The sequence below is a fragment of the Lissotriton vulgaris genome, chromosome 6, assembly GCF_964263255.1.
Source record: "Lissotriton vulgaris chromosome 6, aLisVul1.2, whole genome shotgun sequence".
NCBI lineage: Eukaryota > Metazoa > Chordata > Amphibia > Caudata > Salamandridae > Lissotriton > Lissotriton vulgaris.
In genome coordinates this window covers 140,901,005-140,924,558 of record NC_141694.1, presented here as the reverse complement: position 1 = coordinate 140,924,558, position 23,554 = coordinate 140,901,005, and the positions used below count along the sequence as shown (strand labels likewise).

Below are 23,554 nucleotides of genomic sequence, written 5' to 3'. Positions count from 1 at the left end.
TGCCCCCCTTCCTGGGGTGTGGGGGGCTATTGTAACGCCACTAGTGGGGTGGAGGGGCGAATGGAGACGGTAACGGAGGGATGCAGGGGAGAGAGCTAACAGCAAGCACATAGCAGGTGTACATTAGTGGGAGAGGCCTCTATATTTTACTTTGGGCAAACCGTGCTCCTTGGCTGGGGAGAGTACCAGTAGCGTACAGGGCAATCCAGGAGCGCTGATTTGTCTGACCAGCAAAACAGTGATACTTCATCTCGCACTAGGCAAGTTTTGTTTGTCAACATTTCAAAACTTGTTGAGAGGCAAATTACAAAAGCGAACGTTACATTACAGGAGGAAAAAGTGACAATCGTGAGCAAACAAAATACAAGAGGAGCAAACGGTGCATTACAGGAGGAAAATCCACGCACATGTACACGCACTACAGCACACCGGTACCTATAACTTCCCCTCCCAAGGTTCCAAAGGAGCCAGTCATCCCACTACGCTCTTGGCCTGGGTGGGATAATGCCTCCTCTGTCCCAGCCAGTACTCCGTGTCGGGGATGGGGGGAGTGTGGGGGGGGGGGGGGGGGGGGGAGAGAAGTCTCCATGCCGGGCAGTGGTCACAGCGCAGCCCGGTTTTCGCCGTCCTACTGGATCTGTCCCAGCCGGTTTCAACTGACTAGGAGAACAGGGCTAAGGATAGGTCTTGAACAATGTGACGTGACAGAGAGGACGCCCAATGGGAGAGCAAGTACGTTCTGTGACGTAAGGCGGACTTCCAGGAAATCCCTGTTGTGCTAGAGAGACCTTAATGCGGCGTAGTGCGTCTGCCCTACATCTTGTAATTGTGGGCAAATTGTTTAATCCCCCTGTGCCTACTGAAAATGAATGTCTCCGTGTGTAATGCCGCCACCACCGCGGGACGAGAGGAGCCTGAGAAACCCGGTGAGTGGGGGGAGGCGGGGGGGTGTGGTGTGCGCGCGCGTAAGTCCGTGTGTGTGTGCATGCGTGCGTGTGTGTGTCTGCTTGTGTGCGCACGCTTGAGTGTGGCTGTGTGTGTACGCGCGCGATGGCCAGAAGCTGACTTGCGGTGAATGTTGAGAACAGGAGATGTGCACGGCGCTGGGCTGGGCGTGCGCGCCCACGAGGTGAAATCGCCGATGGAAAGCGCGTGCACATCCCCTGTCTCACATTCATCGGAACACGCCAACAAAAGATGTCTTGCAGACAAAGCATGCTTTGCGTGCTTTTTAGGTCTGCTCGACCTAAAAAAGGACTTTGGGACTTCTCCCTCTAGACCCTTCATCCCTTTTCAGCCTATCATGCCTACTACACCTTTTGCTCCCTACTCTCCTTATTCTCCTTCTCACCACGGGGACAATGAGGGTAACATGGGGGATGAGCCACAGCCTCAATATGATTTCCCACAAGATTCTCAACCACAAGAGGAACCATGGGAGGAGCCAATAGACCCTTACAACACCCATCCCATCCCTGATGTACCCTCTTATCCTACAAAGCTGTCACCTACTGATGACACCATAGTCTTCAATCAACTCATAGACAGGACAGCACAATTCCACAATGTAGACATGCATAATGACCCTGTTGAGGAAGACTTCTTATTTGACACCTTCCCTACTTCAGAAAAAAGTGTCAGAACACTTCCTATGTTAAAGGGAGTTCTAAAACATGCCCCTGACATATTTAAGGATACAGCCAGGGCACGGGTAATCAATCCCAGAATAGAAAAGAAGCATAGGGCAGCTCCTACAGACCCTACTAACATCAACGGGCAGTTACCACAGTCTAATGCACATAAAAGGGCCAACTCCCAAACAGGGGAAGCACCTCCCCCTGATAAAGAGTCAAAAATACTGAAGGCATCAGGCAAAAGGGTAGCAGCACAAGCCTCCAACTCATGGAGAATTGCTAATACACAAACCCTACTGGCTCGTTACGACAGGGCTCACTATGATCAGCTCGAAAGCCTAATGCAACACCTACCTGAGCCTTTTAAAGCACAAGCTGATGACCTCATACAGGAGAGAAAATTCATAACAAACGCCTCCATCAAATGTGCGCTTGACGCAGCAGACGCCGCAGCTAGGTCAATTAACACTAGCGTCTTACTACGCAGACATGCATGGCTGCGTATTTCTGGTTTTAAGAATGAGGTGCAGTCCACCATTCTTAACCAAACTGTCAATTAGGATTTTCTATTTGGCCCTGCTGTCGACACCATTTTGGATAAAATGAAAAAAGACACAGAAACCGCAAATTCAATGGGGGCATTGCAATTTCAACAACATAGAGGCTCCTTTCGACGCTCCTCATACAGAGCAACTACACAAGGAAATACCTCGCAAACATCTGCCTCATACAAAAGTAACACACAAGGTTCCTTCAACACAAACAGAGGCGGTTATAGGGGCAACAATAATAAGGGAAGAGGGCGTGGAGGCAATAACACCAGAGCCTCCACTGCCACAAAACAGTGACTTCATTACGCTACCTCCAGACCACCTAACACCGGTCGAAGGCAGACTCCAACAGTTCCTACCTGTCTGGAACGCAATTACCACGGACAGGTGGGTGAGATAAATTATCAAGTTTGGTTATTGCCTAGAACTGACTTCTACACCACCAAATATACCACCCAGACATCGTCCTATGTCCACGGAACACATCACCCTGCTACAACAAGAGGTGAAATGCATGCTGGAAAAGGGGGCCATAGAGCAAGTCCCTTTCCACCAGCAAGGGACAGGAGTATACTCCCTATACTTTCTTATTCCCAAGAAGGACGGTTCCCTCAGACCAATATTGGACCTCAGACCCCTAAATCAATATATACTATCGGAGTACTTCCATATGATCACACTACAACAAGTGCTCCCGTTGCTACAACAAGGAGATTTCCTAGCAACACTGGACCTCAAAGGTGCGTATTTCCACATGCCCATCCATCCAGCCCACAGAAAATACCTCAGGTTCACAATAGAAGGTCAACACTACCAATTCAAGGTTTTGCCCTTCGGGGTTACCATGGCTCCAAGAGTGTTTACAAAATGCTTAGCGACAGTGGCAGCACATCTCAGAAGGCAACACATCCATGTGTAACCTTATCTGGACGATTGGCTAATACAAGTAAAATCGTACCAACAGTGTGCAGCACACACGTCTCAAACACTTCAGTTGCTACACAGCCTAGGCTTTTCAATCAACTACACAAAATCTCATCTGCAACCATCCCACGTACAGCAATGCCTGGGAGCCACTATTAACACCTCAGTGGCAAAGGCATATCCAAACTCAGCAAGGATAGCCAGCATGCAGATATTCGCAAATTCCTGCCACAACACTCTCTGCCAGCTCGAGTCTGAGTCTTTATGCAGCTCATAGGCATGATGGCCTCCTGCATATTCATTGTCCCCCATGCCAGACTTCAAATGCGCCCATTACTGGAATGCCTAGCACGGCAATGGAACCAGGCTCAAGGACAACTAAAAAACCTAGTGTTGGTAGACAGTCGCGCTCACAACTCTCTGCAGTGGTGGGACCCACAAAACCTTTCCAAGGGGCGACTGTTCCAAGAGCCGGTTCCACAACTAGTACTAACAGCGGACGCATCACTGACAGGCTGGGGAGCCCATCTCTTTCAATACACAGTACAAGGGCTCCAGACAACCAAACAGAAAAAGCTGCATATCAACCAACTAGAATTGCTAGCGATATTCCTAGCCCTGAAAGTATTTCAGAAATACTTGTACAGCAAGACGTTGTTGATCCGGACGGACAACATGACTGCAATGTACTATATCCAGAAACAGGGAGGAACGCACTCTCCACAGCTGTCCCATCTGGCACAAAGCATATGGAAGTGGGCGATTCCCCCCCCAAAAAAATTCCTAGCAGAACACCTTCCAGGGAAGGACAATCAGATTGCCGACCTGCTCAGCAGGCACAGCCAACAACTACACGAATAGGAGATTCACCCCCAAGTTCTCCAGCCATTCTTCAAAGAGTGGGGTCACCCAGAAATAGACCTGTTTGCCACTAAAGAAAACTCCAAATGCCAGTACTTTGCCGCCAGATTCCCACATCCGTTGTCACAAGGCAATGCGAGATGGATGAACTGGTCAGGCAGATTTGCGTAAGCTTTTCCCCCAGCACCGCTGATCCCGTGGGGGCACGCAAACTGCGGCAACACTCACTCACGCTAATCCTAGTTGCTCCCACATGGGCGAGACAAACGTGGTACACAACATTCCTGGAACTTTCAGTAGTTCCTCATCAAAGACTGTGCCTTGCACCCCATCTTCTAACTCAGAACCATGGAGAAATCAGACACCCAGATCCCAATCAAATGAACCTAGCGATCTGGCTCCTGAGGTCTTAAAGTTTGGATACCTTAACTTGCCCCAAGATTGCCTGAACATCATTAGGGAGGCAAGACAACCAACCACACGAGCGTGCTATGCAGCTAAATGGAAGAGATTTGATATTTAATGCAACAATAACCAAATCAACCCTTTAGACGCTTCCATACAAAACATTATATGTTACCTGCTGCATCTACAAAGATGTAACTTAGCATACTCTTCTATACGACTACACCTCGCTGCTATAGCAACATACCTTCAAAACAGGCAACACCTTTCACTGTTTAGAGTACCAGCAATCAAAGCCTTCATGGAGGGTTTAAAAAGGGTGATCCCTCCAAGGCACCCCCCTTCCTCAGTCTGGAATCTAAATATAGTACTTACCAGACTTATGGGCCCTCCTTTCGAACCTCTACACTCATGCGAACTACAATTCTTAACGTGGAAGGTTGCATTCTTGGTTGCCATTACCTCACTCAGAAGAGTGAGCGAATTACAAGCCCTAACAATTCAAGAACCTTTCATGCAGGTACATGCCAACAAGGTGGTTCTTAGAACCACCCCTAAGTTCATGCCTAAGGTTGTATCCAATTTCCATATCATTCAATCAATAGAACTGCCAGTTTTCTTTCAAAACCCACAGGCAGTAGCTGAGAGAGCCCTACACACATTAGATGTAAAAAGAGCTCTACTTTATTATGTGGACAGAACTAAATCATTTAGGAAAACAAAACAAGTATTGGTTGCTTTTGCACCACAACACAAAGGAAATCCTATTTCAAAGTCGGGAATAGCCAGATGGATAGTTAAATGCATTCAAATATGTTATCAAAAGGCAAAACACACTTTAACCGTCCCCCCAAGAGCACACTCTACAAGGAAAATGGGGGCATCCATGGCTTTCCTAGGAAATATTCCTCTTGAAGATATCTGTAAGGCAGCCACATGGACCACCATACACACTTTTACAAAACACTACTGTGTAGACGTGCAAGCAAAATAGCAAGCTGCTGTAGGTCAGGCTGTCCTCAAAACTCTGCTGCAGCTGGCAGAGGTTGCCACAGCTCGAGGAGATACTGCTATACAGTATACAGTCTATGCACAGATATGAATTCAGTGGCCCACATGCCTCGAACGGATTATGCTACTTACCAGTATGCATCTGTTCTTGGCATGTAGGGCTGCTGACATTCATATCGCCTGCCCTCCCCGGTGCCTGTCGCAGCTGCAGCATTATCTCTGGCATGGCCATCTCTTACTTTACTATCTCCATCTCTGCCACAATGGTGAAAAGCAATCTAAGGATGGAGAAGATGCCTGTGGGCACTGTAGTCCAGGGGTGGAGTCACCTATCTCGTGATAGTTCCAAGACTATTCCAAGACAACAAAGTGCAATCATCCGGACCCAATACTAGGCGGCGATCTATGCACAGATATGAATGTCAGCCGAAGCAGGTGTTTTTTTCCAGCCTGGCATCGAGGTCGGTGAACACTGCATGCCTTATGTGCTGATAATCCCATACCCTATGGGAAACAGTTGTACAAGTGCTGCAGCCATCTTCTCCACAGCAGTAAAAGATGGGAGGTATGCAGTACAGTTCACCATTAGGTGTGGTCTGGATACGACTGACTCACTGGGCAGAGCGATTTCATCAACCGTGGCCTTGAGGTGTTACACTTAGCTGAGAACATCTGGATTTTCAGGGGATGTCAGGCCAATCTCATGGATATGCCCTTAGATGGAACTGGTCTCTTCAGAGAGAAGGCAGACTCTGTGCTTGAGCACTTCAAGGACTCGCAGGCTATGCCTTTCGAACTCTCAGTGACAGTTTTCCCGCAGGCTGCCTTCCACTCCTTTCGTGGCTACGGCATGGGCTTTCAACCTCGCCAACCATATCCCAGCCACCGTCCTGCTCAGGCTTCCCAACTTGTGCAAGGAAGTGGTGCTTTCCGACCCTGTGTGAATGGTAGCCAGAAGCCGCCCACCACCAACCCCCAGGCAGCTGCAGCGGCCTATAAGTCCTCCTAGATTGTTTCTGCAAAACCATGGGTGCCCAGTTGGCTGGAGAATCTAATATCATCTCATTCACTGGCAGTCCATTACATCAGACAAATGAGTTTGCAGATCATTCGGAGGGGTTACTTTCTCTCGGGTTTTCACCAAGGTCATACCTGTGGTCGCAGATCACCCTCAGAGGTTAAGGATTTCAGTCTTTCCCCTACTTTGACAACGAGCTGTTAAAGGCGGCCTCGCCACAGACTGTTGTCTCCCATCTCCAGACTACGGCACACCACCTGCATTTGCTGGGGTTCACTGTAAATGTGCTGAAGTTGCACCTGACTCCTTCTGAGACGCTCCCTTTCATCCGAGCCGTTCTGGACACAGTGCAGTTACTGGCTTATCCTCCAGAGTAGCGAGTCCAGGACATTCAGGTCATGATATCGATGTTTAAGCCTCCATTCTGGATTTCATTGAGAATGACTCTGAGGCTGCTGGGCCTCATTACCGCCTACATCCTGCTGGTAAATAATGCCAGATGGCACATACAGGCTCTACAGTGGGACCTGAAGTTCCAATGGGTGCAGCATCAAAGGAATCTCTCAGACTTCGTCCAGATCACAGAGGGAACTGCCAAAGACCTGCAGTGGTGGCTCACGACCCGCAATTTGATCAAAGGCAGACTCCTATCCCTTCCCCAACCAGACCTGATGGTAGTGACATATGCATCACTCCTGGGATGTAGCGGCCATCTGAGAATGGTGGAGATCAGAGGACTTAAGTCTCCTGCGGAATCTGGACTCCATATCAACCTGCTGGAGCTCCATGCGATCCGACTAGTATTCAAAGCATTTCTTCCCTCTATCAAGGGGAAGTAAGTGCAAGGGTACACGGACAACACTACCGCCATGTGGCATTGTAAGAAGTAGGGCGGGTAGGGTCGTGCACCCTCTGTCATGAGGCCCTGCATCTCTGGACATGGATGGTGGTTCAACACGTGGCAGGCTCTCTGAAGGCCAGAGTGGACAAACTCAGCCACCAATGCCTAGCGGATTACAAGTAGTGTCTTCATTCGCATGTGGCACAAAGACTCTTTCAGCAGCAGAGAGAGCCTTGGTTTTCTGTTCGCCTCCGAAAGGAACATGCAATGTCATCAGTATTGCATTTTGGAGTTTCCAAGGCAGCTATTACACTGAGACACTTTCGTCACGAGTGACACGCAGGCCTTCTGTATGCTTTACTGCCCACACCACTCCTGTCCAGAGTTCTCAAGAAGATCATGAACGACCAAGAACAAGTCTTCCTTGTGGCTCCGGACTGGGCACATAGAATTTGGTCTCTCGAGCTTCTGAAAATGAGCAATGATCCTCTGATCAGGCTGCCCCTTTAGAAGGATTTTCTGTCTCAGCAGCTGGGGAGGGTCCTCCACCCAAACCTGTCAACTCTACACCTCCTTGCATGGAGATTGAGAGGCTACAGTTGATAACTTTTAACCTTCCTCCTGAAGTCTGTAAAGTTATTTTGGTGGCCAGGTACCCATTCACACAAACAGTATACGCCTGATGTTGCCAAGAATTTGTAAAATGTTGTACAGAAAAGTCCATTGACCCTCTGTCTGCCTCTATTTCTGATATTTTTCTCTACGTTCTTACCTTTGCCCAGCAGGGCTCTGCTCTGTGCACTCTCAAGGCTGCTCAGTTCACTTTCCTTCGACTGCCTCACCAACCCTCTTTATTTAAGTTGTTCTTTGGTTTTCTGAAAGGGCTTGTATTTGTGTTTTCCCCTTCTCCCTTCATCATGCCTCAGTGGAATCTGAGCCTGGTTCTCATTTACCTCATGTGTACTCCCATTTAGCTGCTATGCAATTATCCCCTCTAGCGGCTTACCATCAAGAACGCTTTTCTAGTGGCAATACCAATCTTATGGTATTCCCGTACAAGATGGTGCTTCTCACCCGGGCCTCTTTTCTACATAAAGTTGAGACCCCATTCCGTTTGGGGCACTCTGTCACCCTTCCCACCTTTTACGCTTCTTCTCGTCCCTCTAAAGAGGAGGAGAGACTCCACCCGTCTAGACCCCTTTCTGTTCTACCTTGACCACACAAGAGTTCAGGGTGGATGACCAACTCTTCTTTGGCAATGTAGGAGCGAAAAAAGGTTGGGCAGTTCAGAAAAGGACCAGTTTGCACTGGGTTATTCTCTTTATGAATGTTTGCTAAGCCCAGTTTGCGCTGGGTTATTCTCTTTATGAATGTTTGCTAAGCCCTGGCTAAAAAGCAGCCTCCTGAGGGCTTATGGGCATTCCACCAGAGGAAAAGCTGTGACTACAGCGTTGGCTCATGGGGTTTCAGTTCTGGATATCTGCTGGGCAGCAACGTGGGCGTTCCTGCACAAGTTTGCCAAATGCTAATGCCCGAAAAGTCAGGTTCACAGGGAAGGGCAGTTCACCTGTTGGGGCCTGCAGGACTAATTGGTATAGTCAATTTGGCTTGGGCTTAGGCTTCTATTCAAAGGTAAGGAATCTGCAGCTATAGGTGTCTCTATCAAATTAACAAGTTACTTACCTTCGGTAGCACATTATCTTGGACAGACAATATCTAGCCGCAGATTCCTTATAGACCGTCCCATGCCTCACAGCTCTGCGAACACATTTCTAGGGCGAGGGTTGCTCCCCTTTCAGGGCCCTAGTTTGGACACACACTAGTTATTTCACTTCACTTCACTTCACAGCTCTGCGCTCCTGGCAAGGAAAGTCGTGAAAAATAACTGACGTCCGCACACCTGGGTAGCGCCTGCATATGTGACTGCGTTGCCACTTCCGGTGGTGATGAAGCCACTCTGAACCGAACGAAGCCACCTAACGGCGCACAGGGGTACTGCTCACGCAAAAGATCACATATCCGTTCTGATGCCTGGGAAATTCAAAGGTAAGGAATCTGCAGCTGGAGATTCTCTTCCAGATAATGCGTTACCGAATTTTCCAGACATTTTCTCCTGATAAACTGTGCTGAATATTTACTATTACAGTCTGGGTACAGTGTGTGGAGGGAATAGTTGTGCAGTAATTATCACACTTCTCCAGCTTCCCTTTTCTGTGCAAACCCCCGTTCCTTGGTTATGGAATTTATCCTACCACTCAGTTGGGCCATAACAAGTGTGCCTTAGAAGCAGAAGCTTGGTTAACAAAGATTTAATAACGCTCATAAATCAATCCATTATCAGTCAGTGCTATGCAGGTACACCTTAAACAAACTTGTCTGTCATGGTAGGCATTTCTATATATGTTATCAAACTTGTGTGAATGTTTTGTAATTTATATATACCAGTACTCCTAATTAGTGTACTTGATTAACTGTTCAATCGTCCAAGACAAGAACATTCTTTTTTTGTTAACGCATGCTAGTTTGCTATGCTGTGTGTGGGATTTTTTCATGGTGTTTTGTTTCTGATATTATTCATCTGTAGTGGTTGTTAATGAAGTGATTCTGCTCATACAGATTGACCTACAGAAAATGCCGCTGGGGAAGCTGAGCAAGCGGCAAATCCAAAGTGCCTACTCCATTCTTAGCGAGGTCCAGACGGTGAGTGCAAATCATCCTTAGATTGTGCAATTTAGGGTCTTTCAGTGTCGTACACCCAGTGCATGGCGCCTTAAGCAATGACTTTTGACAACCTATTTCTACTTCAACCACTGACGTATCAGTGCACACGCTCTCAATCAAGCAGGTCAGGCAGTTCTGTCTACCTTTTTAACTCTCAAAGCCAAAACTCAGTCCTGCATCCTTTCAGAGACAATATCATTTAGGGAGCTAGGATTACTATCCCAAAAGGTGAAAGTTCTTGCCACCTACGATTCCCCACCCTTGGCTTCTTTAAATACAGTAACAGTTTGGAAAAAAAATTGACAGACCTCAATCTTTCTATCCCAGAAGGTATTTGCGTCTACACATGCAACAGGGGGACATACTATCCAATCATTTTTTTGCAAATTTGGAGCCTCTCACATCAGAAACTCCAAACCTTCTGACCTGGTCAGATAATATGGCAGTCTTTCCCACAACCCGTTTTTGACAGTCTTTCACATGTTGCAAAAAAGGTAGATGGTTACACGCTAAATACTGACTCATTGACCACTGCTCTTCACTTAAATCCTCACTCATTTCGAAGTTCATCACTGAGGCAGTAACTAAGATCAATGCATTGATCACTTAAGCCATTGACACAGTAGCAGCTGCAAAAGGGAGTTTTCATTGTGATACACCAACACACTTAGAGAAGAGGAAAAGACTTCAAAAAGCTGGAACCAATATGGAGAAAAAAAATACTTCAGGAAAAAAATACCAATATGCAATTAAATCCTACCAAAAACTTGTAAAGGCAACACAAACCCAATACTATACAGATAGAATTCACATGACAACCAAAGAAAATGTTTGCATTCTAAAATCCCCTGTTACAGCCTCCAGCCCTCTCAAGAGGAGTAACCCCTTCTCAAGAGCTTTGCAACAACGTGTCCATTCCTTTACCAACAGATGTGGGGTGATCTTTAATGATGATTCTCCACAACCTGCCAAATCTTCAGTGTCTTTGAACACAGCTGGAACAAACTCTTCTCCTGAGCCTACTCTCAACCAATCCCATTTCTATTAAGGAAACCTCCCAACACTATAAACACAGGTTATTCAGGGTCAGCGGATGATGCCTGTCCCTTTCCACAACTAATGTTAACAATTTTCTGAGTAAAATAAGACCATAACAACAAAAATCCAATGAGGGGAACAGGAGATGTGAATTTGTAAAAATCTTTAGTAGAAGTGGTGCCAAAAAGAACGGCCAGTGATGGTCTTTGGAAGTGAAATACCGAGAACCAAGTGTAATTTTGGCCAACCGCGATGGAGAACCACTGCAAGGCCTGTGCCCATTCGCCCTGGCCTTGCAGTGGAAACTCTGGTTACAGTGTGCTTAGCACTAGGGGGGCCTTTCAAACAGCACCAGCATTTTTTAATGTGGCATCTCAAGATCTTCAGTGGTGTCTGTCTGACTCCTAAGACCATTTTCCATACCCCATCCAGAGCTCACAGTAGTTATAGATGCATTATCTGTGGGTTGGGGCAGTCTTCTTGAAAAAGTAGAGATCACGGGTCTTTGATCCACTGAGGAGCAAAGGCACCACATCAACCTGCTGGAGCTGCATGCCATTTGGTTGGCTCCGAAGGCCGTCCTGCCATCCATCCCGGGGGTGGGGAGGAAAGGAAGGGGGGAAAGGGAGGAAAAGTGCAGGATAGTGTAACAGATCAAGTTAGTCATACAAATTAGTCTGTGGTCCTATACACATTTCACATTAAGTACCACATCTGACATGTATACATTATCATAAATCAATTCATGTACTTGAGAGCCTATCCTGTTATCAAAACACACAGTCACTAATGATCCGTTGTTAACAGGTGGGAGTAAACAAAGGCGTGTCGACGTTTCGACCCCAAATGAGTAGGCGACGCTGTTGCCCTACGGCGGGGTCTTCCTCAGGACAGGCAGTGTGGGGGTGTGGGGATGGTGTGGGAGGGCACAAAGGGGACGGTGGTTTCCGTGATTCCGTCTGGTGTGGATGGTGGGCCAAGGGCTCCTGGTTTAAACGAGAGCGTGAGCCTATTAACGCTAACGCTCCGTTGCATCGATTTAACAGGGATCCGAAAGGGAAAGTATGTTGGGCGGAAAGAATCCCCGTGTTATTCTTATCTTTTGCGCATCTTTTTCACAAAACATTAAGCGCTTCCATTATTAAAGCGGGAGCTGTTCCACGTATTAATCTCGACGTTGCAGGGACGGAGTGAATCCGTACTCGGCGTATCTGGGCAAACGCGTGGGCGTCCCAACGTTAGATGCATCTAACGTTGGGACGCCCACGCGTTTGCCCAGATACGCCGAGTACGGATTCACTCCGTCCCTGCAACGTCTGCAACGTCGAGATTAATACGTGGAACAGCTCCCGCTTTAATAATGGAAGCGCTTAATGTTTTGTGACAAAGATGCGCAAAAGATAAGAATAACACGGGGATTCTTTCCGCCCAACATACTTTCCCTTTCGGATCCCTGTTTAAGTACTGGAAGCCGTTTCTCGGTTTATGTAACAGTGGATTTTTTTCTGGAAATCGATGCAACGGAGCTTTAGCGTTAATAGGCTCACGCTCTCGTTTAAACCAGGAGCCCTTGGCCCACCATCCACACCAGACGGAATCACGGAAACCACCGTCCCCTTTGTGCCCTCCCACACCACCCCCACACTGCCTGTCCTGAGGAAGACCCCGCCGTAGGGCAATAGCGTCGCCTACTCATTTGGGGTCGAAACGTCGACACGCCTTTGTTTACTCCCACCTGTTAACAACGGATCATTAGTGACTGTGTGTTTTGATAACAGGATAGGCTCTCAAGTACATGAATTGATTTATGATAATGTATACATGTCAGATGTGGTACTTAATGTGAAATGTGTATAGGACCACAGACTAATTTGTATGACTAACTTGATCTGTTACACTATCCTGCACTTTTGCTCCCTTTCCCCCCTTCCTTTCCTCCCCACGCCCTCTGTCCTGGGCATGTGAATTTCAAAAAAGTGTTCTGTTGAAAGAAATGGTAATTATTTTGCCTAATGAGGATGTTTATTAAATAGCATCTCTCCAAGCTTGTGTTTATGAAATGTTGTATGGTTCACTTTATGAGTTCTGAGTCAGTACAGTTTAATTTTGTGCTAACTGGGACCCCCTTTTCATATACTATTGACTACCCAGGTCCCAGTACTTTTGGGTCAACCCGTATGTTATAACATCCATCATTGGGAAGCCAGTTCAGGTCTTAACGGACAAGATCGCCGTGTGGTACTGCTAAAAGTAGGGCAATGTGGGGTCGGGAATCCTGTGCCAGGAGGCACTTTATCTCTGGAAATAGCTAGAGCTTCAAGGGATCTACCTGATAATAGATCATTTGCCAGGTTCGCTGATTGGGCGAGCAAGTTCTGTGCATGTTGCCTGGCTGATCACAAAAGCATATTCGTACTGACATTGCTCAAGCCATCCTTTCCTGATGGCTGGACCTATTTGCCGCAGCCGAGAATGCGCGGTCAACATTATTGTGACTGGAGTTTTCAAAAAGAGCTTTCTTGGAAGACTGTCTGCAGTTAGATGCAGGCCTCCTGTCTGCTTTACCACCTCTGCCTTAACTGTTTTGAAGTTTGAAGATAACAAGGACAGACTGGTCTTAGATCGTCCTGATGCTCTATATTGGTTCAGGCGAGTGAGGTGCCCCAGTCTGTTGAGCCTGAGCATTTGCTTCTCCATCTAGCTGCCTGTTAGAGAGCAACTGCCGTCTTAGCAACAGGGGAGTGTGCCACATTCAAATCTCTGGACCCTGAACCTCTCTGTGTGGAGATTAAGCAGCATCAACTGAGCAGATTTGATTTCCTTGTTCAATTGGTTATCCTTGTTGCTATGTGCCCATATACTAAATCTGTTTATACAGTCATTAGGTGACGTATGTAAGCTGTTGCGGAGAACACAAAGTTGTTCTATCTCTGGTTCAGCAGAGTTTACAGTGTGCACTACTTAAGGTTATTTGTTGGCTTTTTCAGTCTTTCTACGTGTGCCCGATCAACCTATATTATTACGGTCACCTTATGTGGTATGAGCTCAAACCTCTTTTTCCTGAACGTGGCATTGCCCTTTTTTGTAGGGTAGTTCATTGCTCTCCCTGCTTTTTTTTCCTCTCTGCTTAAGTCCTTTAAGGAGCAGGATAGGCTTCACCGATTGCACCTCAAAAGAGCTCTTTCTATTTCTGTTGGCCAGGTGGTTTGTCCTGGGCACTTAGACATGCTGTGCCCTGGCCATAAAGGAATGCCTTGAGTAACTATAGGTTAATTTCACCCGGGCTAAGGCTGCCACTTCGATGTTGGCAAAAGGCGTCCGGGTGTTGAACAGCTGCCAAGCTGCTACATGGGTGTCCATACAAACCTTCACCAGACATTACTGTCTCAACAGTCCAGGGAGGGCAGTTTCACCTGCTCGTTCCTGCAGGGTTTCCTGATGCAAGTCCACTCCTCAGACCTTCCACCTTTTAAGAAGTTTTTGGGTATTAATTGAAAAGGTGAGCTGTCTGCTGTTAGAAGAATCGAGCAGATGAAAAGTTCTGCATCTTATGATTCTAACTGGTAGTCATAAACATAGGATTGTCCCACCTATGTGCTAGAGCCTTGGAACACTTCTATTACATATATTTATTATTCTGACATTGGCAGTAGCCACCTCAATGTAACATACTCTGTTGACTCCTCCATAAGTCAGTGACAGGATAGCTTTAGCTGCATTTTTAGTGAAGAAATATGCCTTATAATAAAAAAAAACTAGCCTACACCTCTGATGTAGCTGCAGAGCACACATTTAGAGCAATAATCCTGACAGGTAAATAGTGCCTCAGCTGCACGTAGTATTCACTGTAACCTTAAGAGAGACCACAGCTTTCCTTAGCTAGCATGCACTGTTCTAGCAGTTTGCCTCAGAAGCTCCGTTCTTTTAGGGCGCAGAATACCATCCCAGAGGGAAACATCTATATATAATTGTATTACATCGACAGTATGGGAAGAGGCAGGGCTTTGCATAACTACAGTGAGGATGCCTATGATGCAGAACTAGAATTACATGTAACATTTGATTCAGCATCGTTGGCTTCTCAATGATAGAATAAGAATAGAGTAGCAAGCATAACCCTATTTAACGGCTGTCAATGCTGTACGAAATGAAACTGCACACAAGTAAGGCATGCAAAAAAGAAAAACCTTTTTGAGTTGGCTAATTGAATACATTTCATAGTGTCGCCTGACTCACCAAAGTAACGACTCCTGAAACTTCATCCAGACAATAATGTCTAGTGAATGTATGAAAAGATTTTCAGGTTGCTGCCTTTGCGTATTTCTGAAAGAGGAATATTCTTGATACTAGTGGCAGATGCTGCTTTTCCTCTAGTTGAGTGTGCTTTTGGTTTACCATGTAAAGGTTTATTTGTCAATTAGTAGCAACACGTGATGCAGGATACAGTACAACAAGCAATAGTCTATTTAGAGTATGCGAACCCTGTTCGGAGAGGACCATGATCAGCAAATAGATGTTTTGTTTTTCTTATGGATTTAAAATAAAATTTCAGAATTCTCTTCAAGTCTACAAAGTGGCGTGATCTCTCTGCTGGAGAGGATAGATTGAAAACAACACAGGTAGAAACTAGGCATCCACCAAGGGCTTTTGTGCTATACTTTTTTTTCATTTAGTCATTGACTGCAGTCATGTCATTGAGTGTAATTCCTCAAAGATTGTCCATTTACTCTTGAAATCCGAAACACTAGACACCTTACTTCGAACATGTACATCTTGTATAATATTTCACCGCAATTGGAATTTCATAAAAGACTAGTTCTACTGTTCTTCCCTTTTCTCCATATAGATAACAGTTGATGACTTTAAATAACTGTCCTGTTTATTTACTCATTTATTTGAGGGTTTTATGTAGTGCTAGCTAAACTCACAAGAGGCTGACTGAGCGCTTTACAGAAACTGTCAGAAATAGAGATACATACAGTTTTGCAGCGTGAACCTTTCTGGATTCACTATGCTGAGCATTATTCCGCGGTCTTGTGGTTGGGTCCGGATTCGTAGTCTTTTCTTTGTTTTTTTGCTTTTTTTTGTAGCCCATGTGGGCGTAGACGTCCCACCTTTGGTGTATTTCCGGTGACATCTGCACGCTTCCTGCGGAAGCTCCAACTCCTGGGCGCCATCTTCAGATTCTTTTTTCCGCGGTTGGGTCTGGATCGTTCCTGAAAGCGCTCCAGACATTTTTGGAGACCGAAGAAGAAAAATACGCACTATTTGCAAGAAAAGAGATTGAGATGACTACAGGAGACTCGATCATCGAAGAGGACGACGAAGGGGAAGAAGAACTTTAAGAACTTCGACGTCCATCGGAGAATGCAAGCTCAGGGGGCCCCCTGAACGCATGAGATGGACAACACTCCTTTCAAATTCTGCCGTAACTGCCACTACAAGTTCGCGCAGAAGGACCAGCACCCGTTCTGCAACCTTTGCTTACCGGTCGACCACAAGAGCGAGGACTGCAACGCCTGCTCAGCCTAAATGCCGAAGACTCTTCGAGTGAGAAAGAGACAGAGGATAGCCAACGCCACCATGCAGGGCAATGGACAGCCACCGTCCCTTCGAGACCTGGGGCTATTATCAGACGAGGAGGACAACCCCGCCGCCGACCACGACTGCTACACGGTCGTAGAGACCAATATTACGAAGACTCCAAAGAAGGTAGGAGACTCTACGGCCCCTAGGGCAACAAGAGACCCCGAGTCTTGAAAAACTGAGGGCAAAACCTCGAAAGCGCCGACGCCGAAACTTCGGCATCCGCGGCTACACGAAGGCACAGCGGATCCTCTGAGCAGGACTTCCAGGCGCCGATAGCTGGAGAACAGCAAAAGACGTCGAAAATCACCCCGGAGAAGGAGCGTACGACGCCGAGGGAAAAGGACCCAAGGGCCCTTCAGCTCCACCGAAGGACCGAGAGCCAGCTCTGCACCGAAACCTTCGACGACGAAAGTCGGCTCGGCGCCGAAAAGAGCGGCCGATCCATTCGACGCAGACCACGCGGCCGAAATGGAGAAAAAGATGAGACGCCTCGAGGCCGAGATGGAAAACATCCTGCAGCGGAAGAAAGATTTCGACGCCAGGATGAAAGAATACACAATCCCGACGAAACCTAGGCTACAAGTGGTCGAGGAAACGGAGGAGGAGGACTACGAGGTCGAAGGACAGTCGGTGGACGTCGAGACCTTCGACGACCAAGAAGAGGAGGAGGGCTCCTACTACGAGGAGGAAGGACACGACGACCGCAGGACACTCCTCGGGTCTGCATCCTCGGAGATTTAGGATATAGATTAGCAGGACGTCGACACCGAGAGCCCAGAGGAAGCCGTCGACACGTACCCCTCGAGGCCCTCTCCTCCAGATGACATGGGGGTCTACAACACAGTCATCAGGAATGCAGCTGCAGTTTTCGAAGTAAAACTCGACGAAGAAAAGCAGAAAGCATACTTCCTTCTTGGGACACTGCTCCCTACACAAACAAGGAGCCAGTTCTGCCCATGCTCGACAGTGTCAATGCACAGGGAAAAGAGGCTTTCAAAGAACCAGCTACATGCAAAGCAGTCACTCCCAGGTCGGAGAAAAAGTATAAACATTCTTCCAAGGACCCACCCTACATTCAGGGATCGGTCTCAGCAGACTCCATCATCGCAGCCACGGCAAGAAAGAGGGCCAATGTGCCTACCACTTCTGGGCCACCTCCAGACAAAGAAAGCAAGAGGATGGACCTGGTGGGGAAAAGAATTGAACGGAATGCCGCAATGCACTGGCACATGGTGAATTCCAATGCTATGCTCAACAGGCACCAATACCAGATCCTGGAAGAGCTGGGCGAGTTAGTAAAGAACATGCCATAGGAATTCAAGCTAAGAGCTGAAAACCTTGTCGAAGAGGGGAAGAATGTAGCCAGTTCGTGCCTCAAGACTGCCCTGGACGGAGCAGACACCTCCAGCAGGCTCATGATGATGGGCATCACGGAGAGAAGACAAGCCTGGCCAGAAGTGCAGCACAGCATCCTCAACACACCGTTCAACGGAGAAACGCTGTTCAGGGCCCCAGTTGACAAGAAACTCAGCCAACTGAAGAAGGATAACGAGACTGCAAGATCCATGGGGGCATTGCAGTTCAGAGGTACTAAAAGGGGCACCCCGTCACGAAGACCTAACGGGAGGACGGGAGGGGAGGAAACCAGCCAGGAACATCACACCAGGCGTTCCAACAAGCCCACCAAGCAGACACCCAGACGCAGCAGGGGCAGCAAAAACAGTCCTGGCAGTACCAACCAAGAGGCCAGTCCTTTTGCGGGAGAGGGAATGGACGTGGACATAATAAGAGAGGGGGACAGCAGCCCGCCTCTAAGTGACTTAATAAAACTCCATGTGCCCACCCGAGCAAAAACTCCCAGGGTGGAGCACAAACACATCGGACAGGAGTTACACGAACTAGACACCTCCGTACATGTAAGACCAGTGAGAGGAAGACTGAAACACTTCTTCAGGCAGTGGAAGAGTAAAACATCAGACAAATGGGTACTCAACATCATACAGTACGGGTACTGCATAGAGTTGGAGGGAAAGCCAACGGACAGGAAACCAAAAAGAAGGCCACTAGCAAGGAAAGACCTAGAGCTCCTTCGGGAGGAAGCAAAGGAGCTCCTGCAAAAACAAGCCATAGAGCCAGTACCTTACAGGGAAAGGAACAAGGGCGTATACTCCACATACTTCCTGGTACCAAAGGTGGACGAAACTATGAGACCCATCCTGGACCTAAGATTCTTAAACAAGTTCGTAAGAACGCAAAGGTTCAAGATGACCTCCCTACAAGAGGTACTTCCTCAATTGCAAAGCGGGGACTTTATGGTCACCATAGACCTAAAAGATGCCTACCTGCACATCCCAAAGAACAGGGGCCACAAACACCTCCTCAGATTCATCATCGGAGAAGACCACTACCAGTTCACAACCCTGGCATTCAGGCTCAAATCGGCACCAAGGGTTTTCACAAAGTGCCTTGCAACAGTCGCAGCGCACCTGCGAAGGGAAGGGATACACGTGTACCCTTACCTGGACGACTGGCTGATCAAAGCAAGCTCATACAAAACGTGCAAGCAGCACGCACAGAGAGTGACCAGCACACTGATGAACCTAGGATTCTCCATCCACTGGGGAAAATCCTCCCTGGAACCAGAACAAATAAAAATCTTCCTGGGAGCACAGATCGACACCTTACAGAGCAAGGTGTTCCCCAGCGAGAAGAGAACGATAGCGCTCGTGAGGGAGACGCAGCTCTACCAGAAGGGGCAAGCTCGGACAGCGAGCAAAATCATGGGCATGATGGCATCATGCATACACCTAGTGCCAAACGTACGGCTCCACATGAGACCTTTACAGGAATGGCTACAGGAGCAATGGTCACAACCTACAGGTCATTGGGAGGATCTAGTGGTTGTAACGCACGCAGTGCAGAAAGAGATGGCATGGTGGAACATGGGGAACATAACAAGGGGGAAGCCTCTGACGCAACCAACGCCAGCAGTGACCATTACCACAGATGCGTCCCATAGGTGAAGGGGCGCTCACATGGAGAAACTCAAAGTAAGATGCCTGTGGACACCAGCAGATGCGGTCAGACACATCAATTACCTGGAGTTGAAGACAGTTTTCCTAGCCATTAAGGCCTTCCAAACAAAACTGTAAAACCAGAGAGTGTTGATCCAGACAGACAACACAACAGCAATGTTTTGCATCAACAAGCAGGTGGGGACACAATCAGCCCTGCTTTCGAAACTAGCGCAGGAGATATGGAGATGGGCCATCCCACTCAAAGTAGACCTGCTAGCCATACATCTACCAGGAAAGGACAATGTAGAAGCAGACTGGCTCAGCAGACAGACATCGGCATCCCACGAGTGGGAACTCCATGCACAAGAGACGAGAAGGCTCTTCGACAGGTGGGGGACACCGTCCGTAGAACAATTTGCAACATGCCAGAATGCAATTGCATCCAGACAGCCCAGGGAGGGCTCCCTGGGGAATGCCCTATGGATAGTCTGGTCCAGGACATTTGCTTGCGCTTTTCCCCCGATACCGCGGATACACAAGGTACTCAGAAAGTGCAGAGCGAGCAACATGACCCTGATACAGGTGGCACCACAGTGGGCCAGGCAGACATGGTACTCGCAGATCATGGAGATGACACAGAGTGCATCCCACAGATTCGGGAGAAGAAAGGACCTACTCTCCATGCAAAACGGAGAAGTGCTGCACCCGGAGCCAGAGAGCCTGAGCCTCGTAGCGTGGCTCCTGAGGACATAGAGTTTGCACATTTGAAACTGCCAGAAGCACCCTAAGGGTACTTCGGGAGGCACGAAAACCCAGCACACGGAAGTGCTACGTAGCGAAATGGAAGAGATTTACACTAGTGCAGGAGGGAAAAGCTACACAATAAGATGAAAAAGGACTCAGCAGTGCTAAAGTACCTCACGCACATGCTCTACAAGAATCTGAGCTCATCCTCACTGAGGGTTCACTTGGCAGCGATAGTCGCTTACACGAGAGGAGCAACGTGCAAGAGTTTCTTCACATCGCAGGTCGTTAAGAGATTCCTGGAGGGAGCAAAGAGGGTGCCACCACCTGCATGGAACCTTAACCTAGTCCTAACGGAACTCATGAAGGAACCTTTCGAACCGATTCACAAGGCCTCCCTAGAAATGCTGATCATGAAAACAGCTTTCCTGGTAGCAATCACTTCACTGCGCAGAGTGATCGAACTGCAGGCACTTACACTACAGGAACCTTACATACAGATGCACAGCGATAGGGTGGTGATGAGAACGGACCCACACTTCATGCCAAAGGTGGTGTCAAGGTTCCACTTGAATCAAACTATACAGATACTGAGTTTCTTCCAAAAACATGCAAGAAGAGCTGAAAGGGCATTGCACGCTATGGACGCCAGAAGGGCAGTCATGCACTACATTGAGAGAACGAAGGAACACAGGAAAACAAAGCAGTTCTTTGTGTCCTTCGCTAACCGTTTCATGGGGAAACCAGTAATTAAAGGAACAATTGCACGATGGATCGCCCAAACAATACAGTTCTGCCACAAGCAGGCAGGGCAGGAACTAACAGAGGGGACACGTGCCCACTCTACCAGGAAAAAAGGAGCTACCATAGCTTTCCTAGCTAACACACCAATTCAGGACATATGCCTGGCGGCAACATGGGCTTCAGTGCACACGTTCACGAACCACTACTGTGTGGATATACAGATGAACAAGGAAGCACAAGTCGGACAAAGGGTGCTTCAACACATATTCAATAACCAACGCTCATCTTCCACCCAGCCGCCACAAACATGAGAAACCGCTACAAAGTCTATGCGCAGCATAGTGAATCCAGAAAGATTCACGCTGCAAAATGAATAGTTTCTTACCTGTCTGTGTAGTTTTGCAGCTTGAGGATCTTTCTGGATTCACTAGCGAACCCACCCACCTCCGCCAGAAAGATGAGGCTGGAGAAATAAGGTGGTTGAAACAAAGACAATACTTGGAAAAGAAGCCTTAAAGGTTAAAGCGGTGAAAAAACTTTAGTTGAACATTGCCATAACTTCGGTAACAAGACGAACACGAGAAAAAAGAATCCGAAGATGGCACCCAGGAGTGGGAGCTTCCGCAGGAAGCGTGCCGACGTCACCGGAAATACACCAAAGGTGGGACGTCTACGCCCACCTGGGCTACAAACACAAGACAAGACTACGAATCCGGACCCAACCACAAGACCGCGGAATAATGCACAGCATAGTGAATCCAGAAAGATCATCAAGCTGCAAAACTACACCGACAGGTAAGAAACTACTTTATTTGAAAGCAAGTTAAACATACCTATGCTGCTCCCAAAACACTCTTTTTAAACCTGCTACTATGATATTCATTCCTTTCTCATTTATACGCTGAGATTTAGTATTTGGTACGGAATAATTATTCCGAATCATGGAAGTTTTTTTTTACTTGAAGATTTCTCTGAAGCCGAAACCCACAGTGGATCAGCACACAAGCTCTGCCCCAGATTTTCTTATGGTTTTCATGTTTTAAGGGTTATGTTTGCTGATAGCGCTGTTGTCTACCTTATTAATCTGTAGTCTCCGCACTACTCATCAAGTCAGTTTTCCTCACCGCCGCTTTTAGTTTTATGATCTGATGATTAAAGATGAGATCTGACGCCCTGTAGCATTATGCCATTAATTGGAAAATTTGTAATGAAGAGTTCGAAACCTGAGGTAAAGAGAAAGGAAAGGGTTGGTGCTAGGTCTTGGTTTACGTTTTTATTTTTTTATGTTTACGGGTTGGGGGTGGGATTTTGAATTGTAAGCAACCTTAGTGTATCTTCTTGCAGCAGACTTGTACTAGATGACTTGTCAAAAACATTTATACAATTTGTTCTAGATCATGTGCACATAAAGTAGCGAATACCACATTCGCTGTCATCAATAGCAGCTTCTAATCACCAGCAATGTATTAGTAAGAATTTCAGATGTCTTCTTTTTTTCTGTGAATCTAAACTTTAGATGCTTATGTCCTTCTTTTGAAGGGTATTGTTTTAGAATACACCTCATCAATTTGCAATAAATAAGGTAGTGTTTTCACCTTTACTTGAATTGTTTCCTACAGGCTGTTTCCAGCGGTGGTAGTGAGCCCCAGATACTGGACCTCTCCAATCGCTTCTACACACTCATACCTCATGACTTTGGAATGAAGAAGCCACCGCTCCTGAATAATCTGGAATATATTCAGGTAGTTGCTGTGGCCAGCATGGGCTGCTGCTTTTTTTTTTTTTTTTTTTTTACTACGTTGCATAGTCATAATACTAATCAGATCTTCATAAATAAATGTGATCAATTATGGTCTTGCCACCTCTGTCTAGATTGGGCTAGTTCGCTTTAGGAGTGGAGGGTAAAGGGTGATATGTCTTTCTGCAAAGTAATTTTTAAATATATATTTTGTGTCTTCAAATCTAGAAGGTTTCCCAAGGCTTACCTTGAAGCCAAACATAAACATACAGATATACAGGAATACTTATTCAACTACTGCTCCTTAGTGTTTTTGTGGCTTCAGGTAGTTGGCAGGAAGGTATTATTCAGAGTACTACAATAAACTTCGATGGAGACTTGTATCAAGCAATCATTTGCACAAATAGGCATTACTCCACGAATGAGAGGAGTTCGTACCTACAAATAAAGTTACACTGTATGTTTGCCTTTGTTGTGTTTATGGCTGTCCTTGATGTTTCACGATTGCAGTTGCATGCTTGGATACTCATCACACAAGACTTTCCCTTCTCTTCTGAATATCCCACTTGCCAACCTATGGCAATCAAGTGATTGTGGTTGAGACCTTTTAATATGTGATTAATCTTTTCTTAGGCAAACACAATTGTGTAATTTATTCAGAGTTGTTAGTAAGCAGTACCACCCCGCCCTGCATAGTCCTGTTTCCCCTTTAAACTCA

General features: G+C 47.0%; 1 protein-coding gene across 1 annotated transcript in view; it reads left to right on the top strand.

Annotated features, from left to right (window-relative positions):
* PARP1 (poly(ADP-ribose) polymerase 1) overlaps nt 1–23,554 on the top strand; it is a 461,510-nt gene that overhangs the window by 321,458 nt on the left and 116,498 nt on the right. The window contains exons 15-16 of the mRNA XM_086926179.1: nt 9,862–9,945; nt 22,718–22,840. Of these exons, the coding sequence (XP_086782305.1) occupies nt 9,862–9,945; nt 22,718–22,840 (207 nt within the window). The remainder of the gene's footprint in view (nt 1–9,861; nt 9,946–22,717; nt 22,841–23,554) is intronic.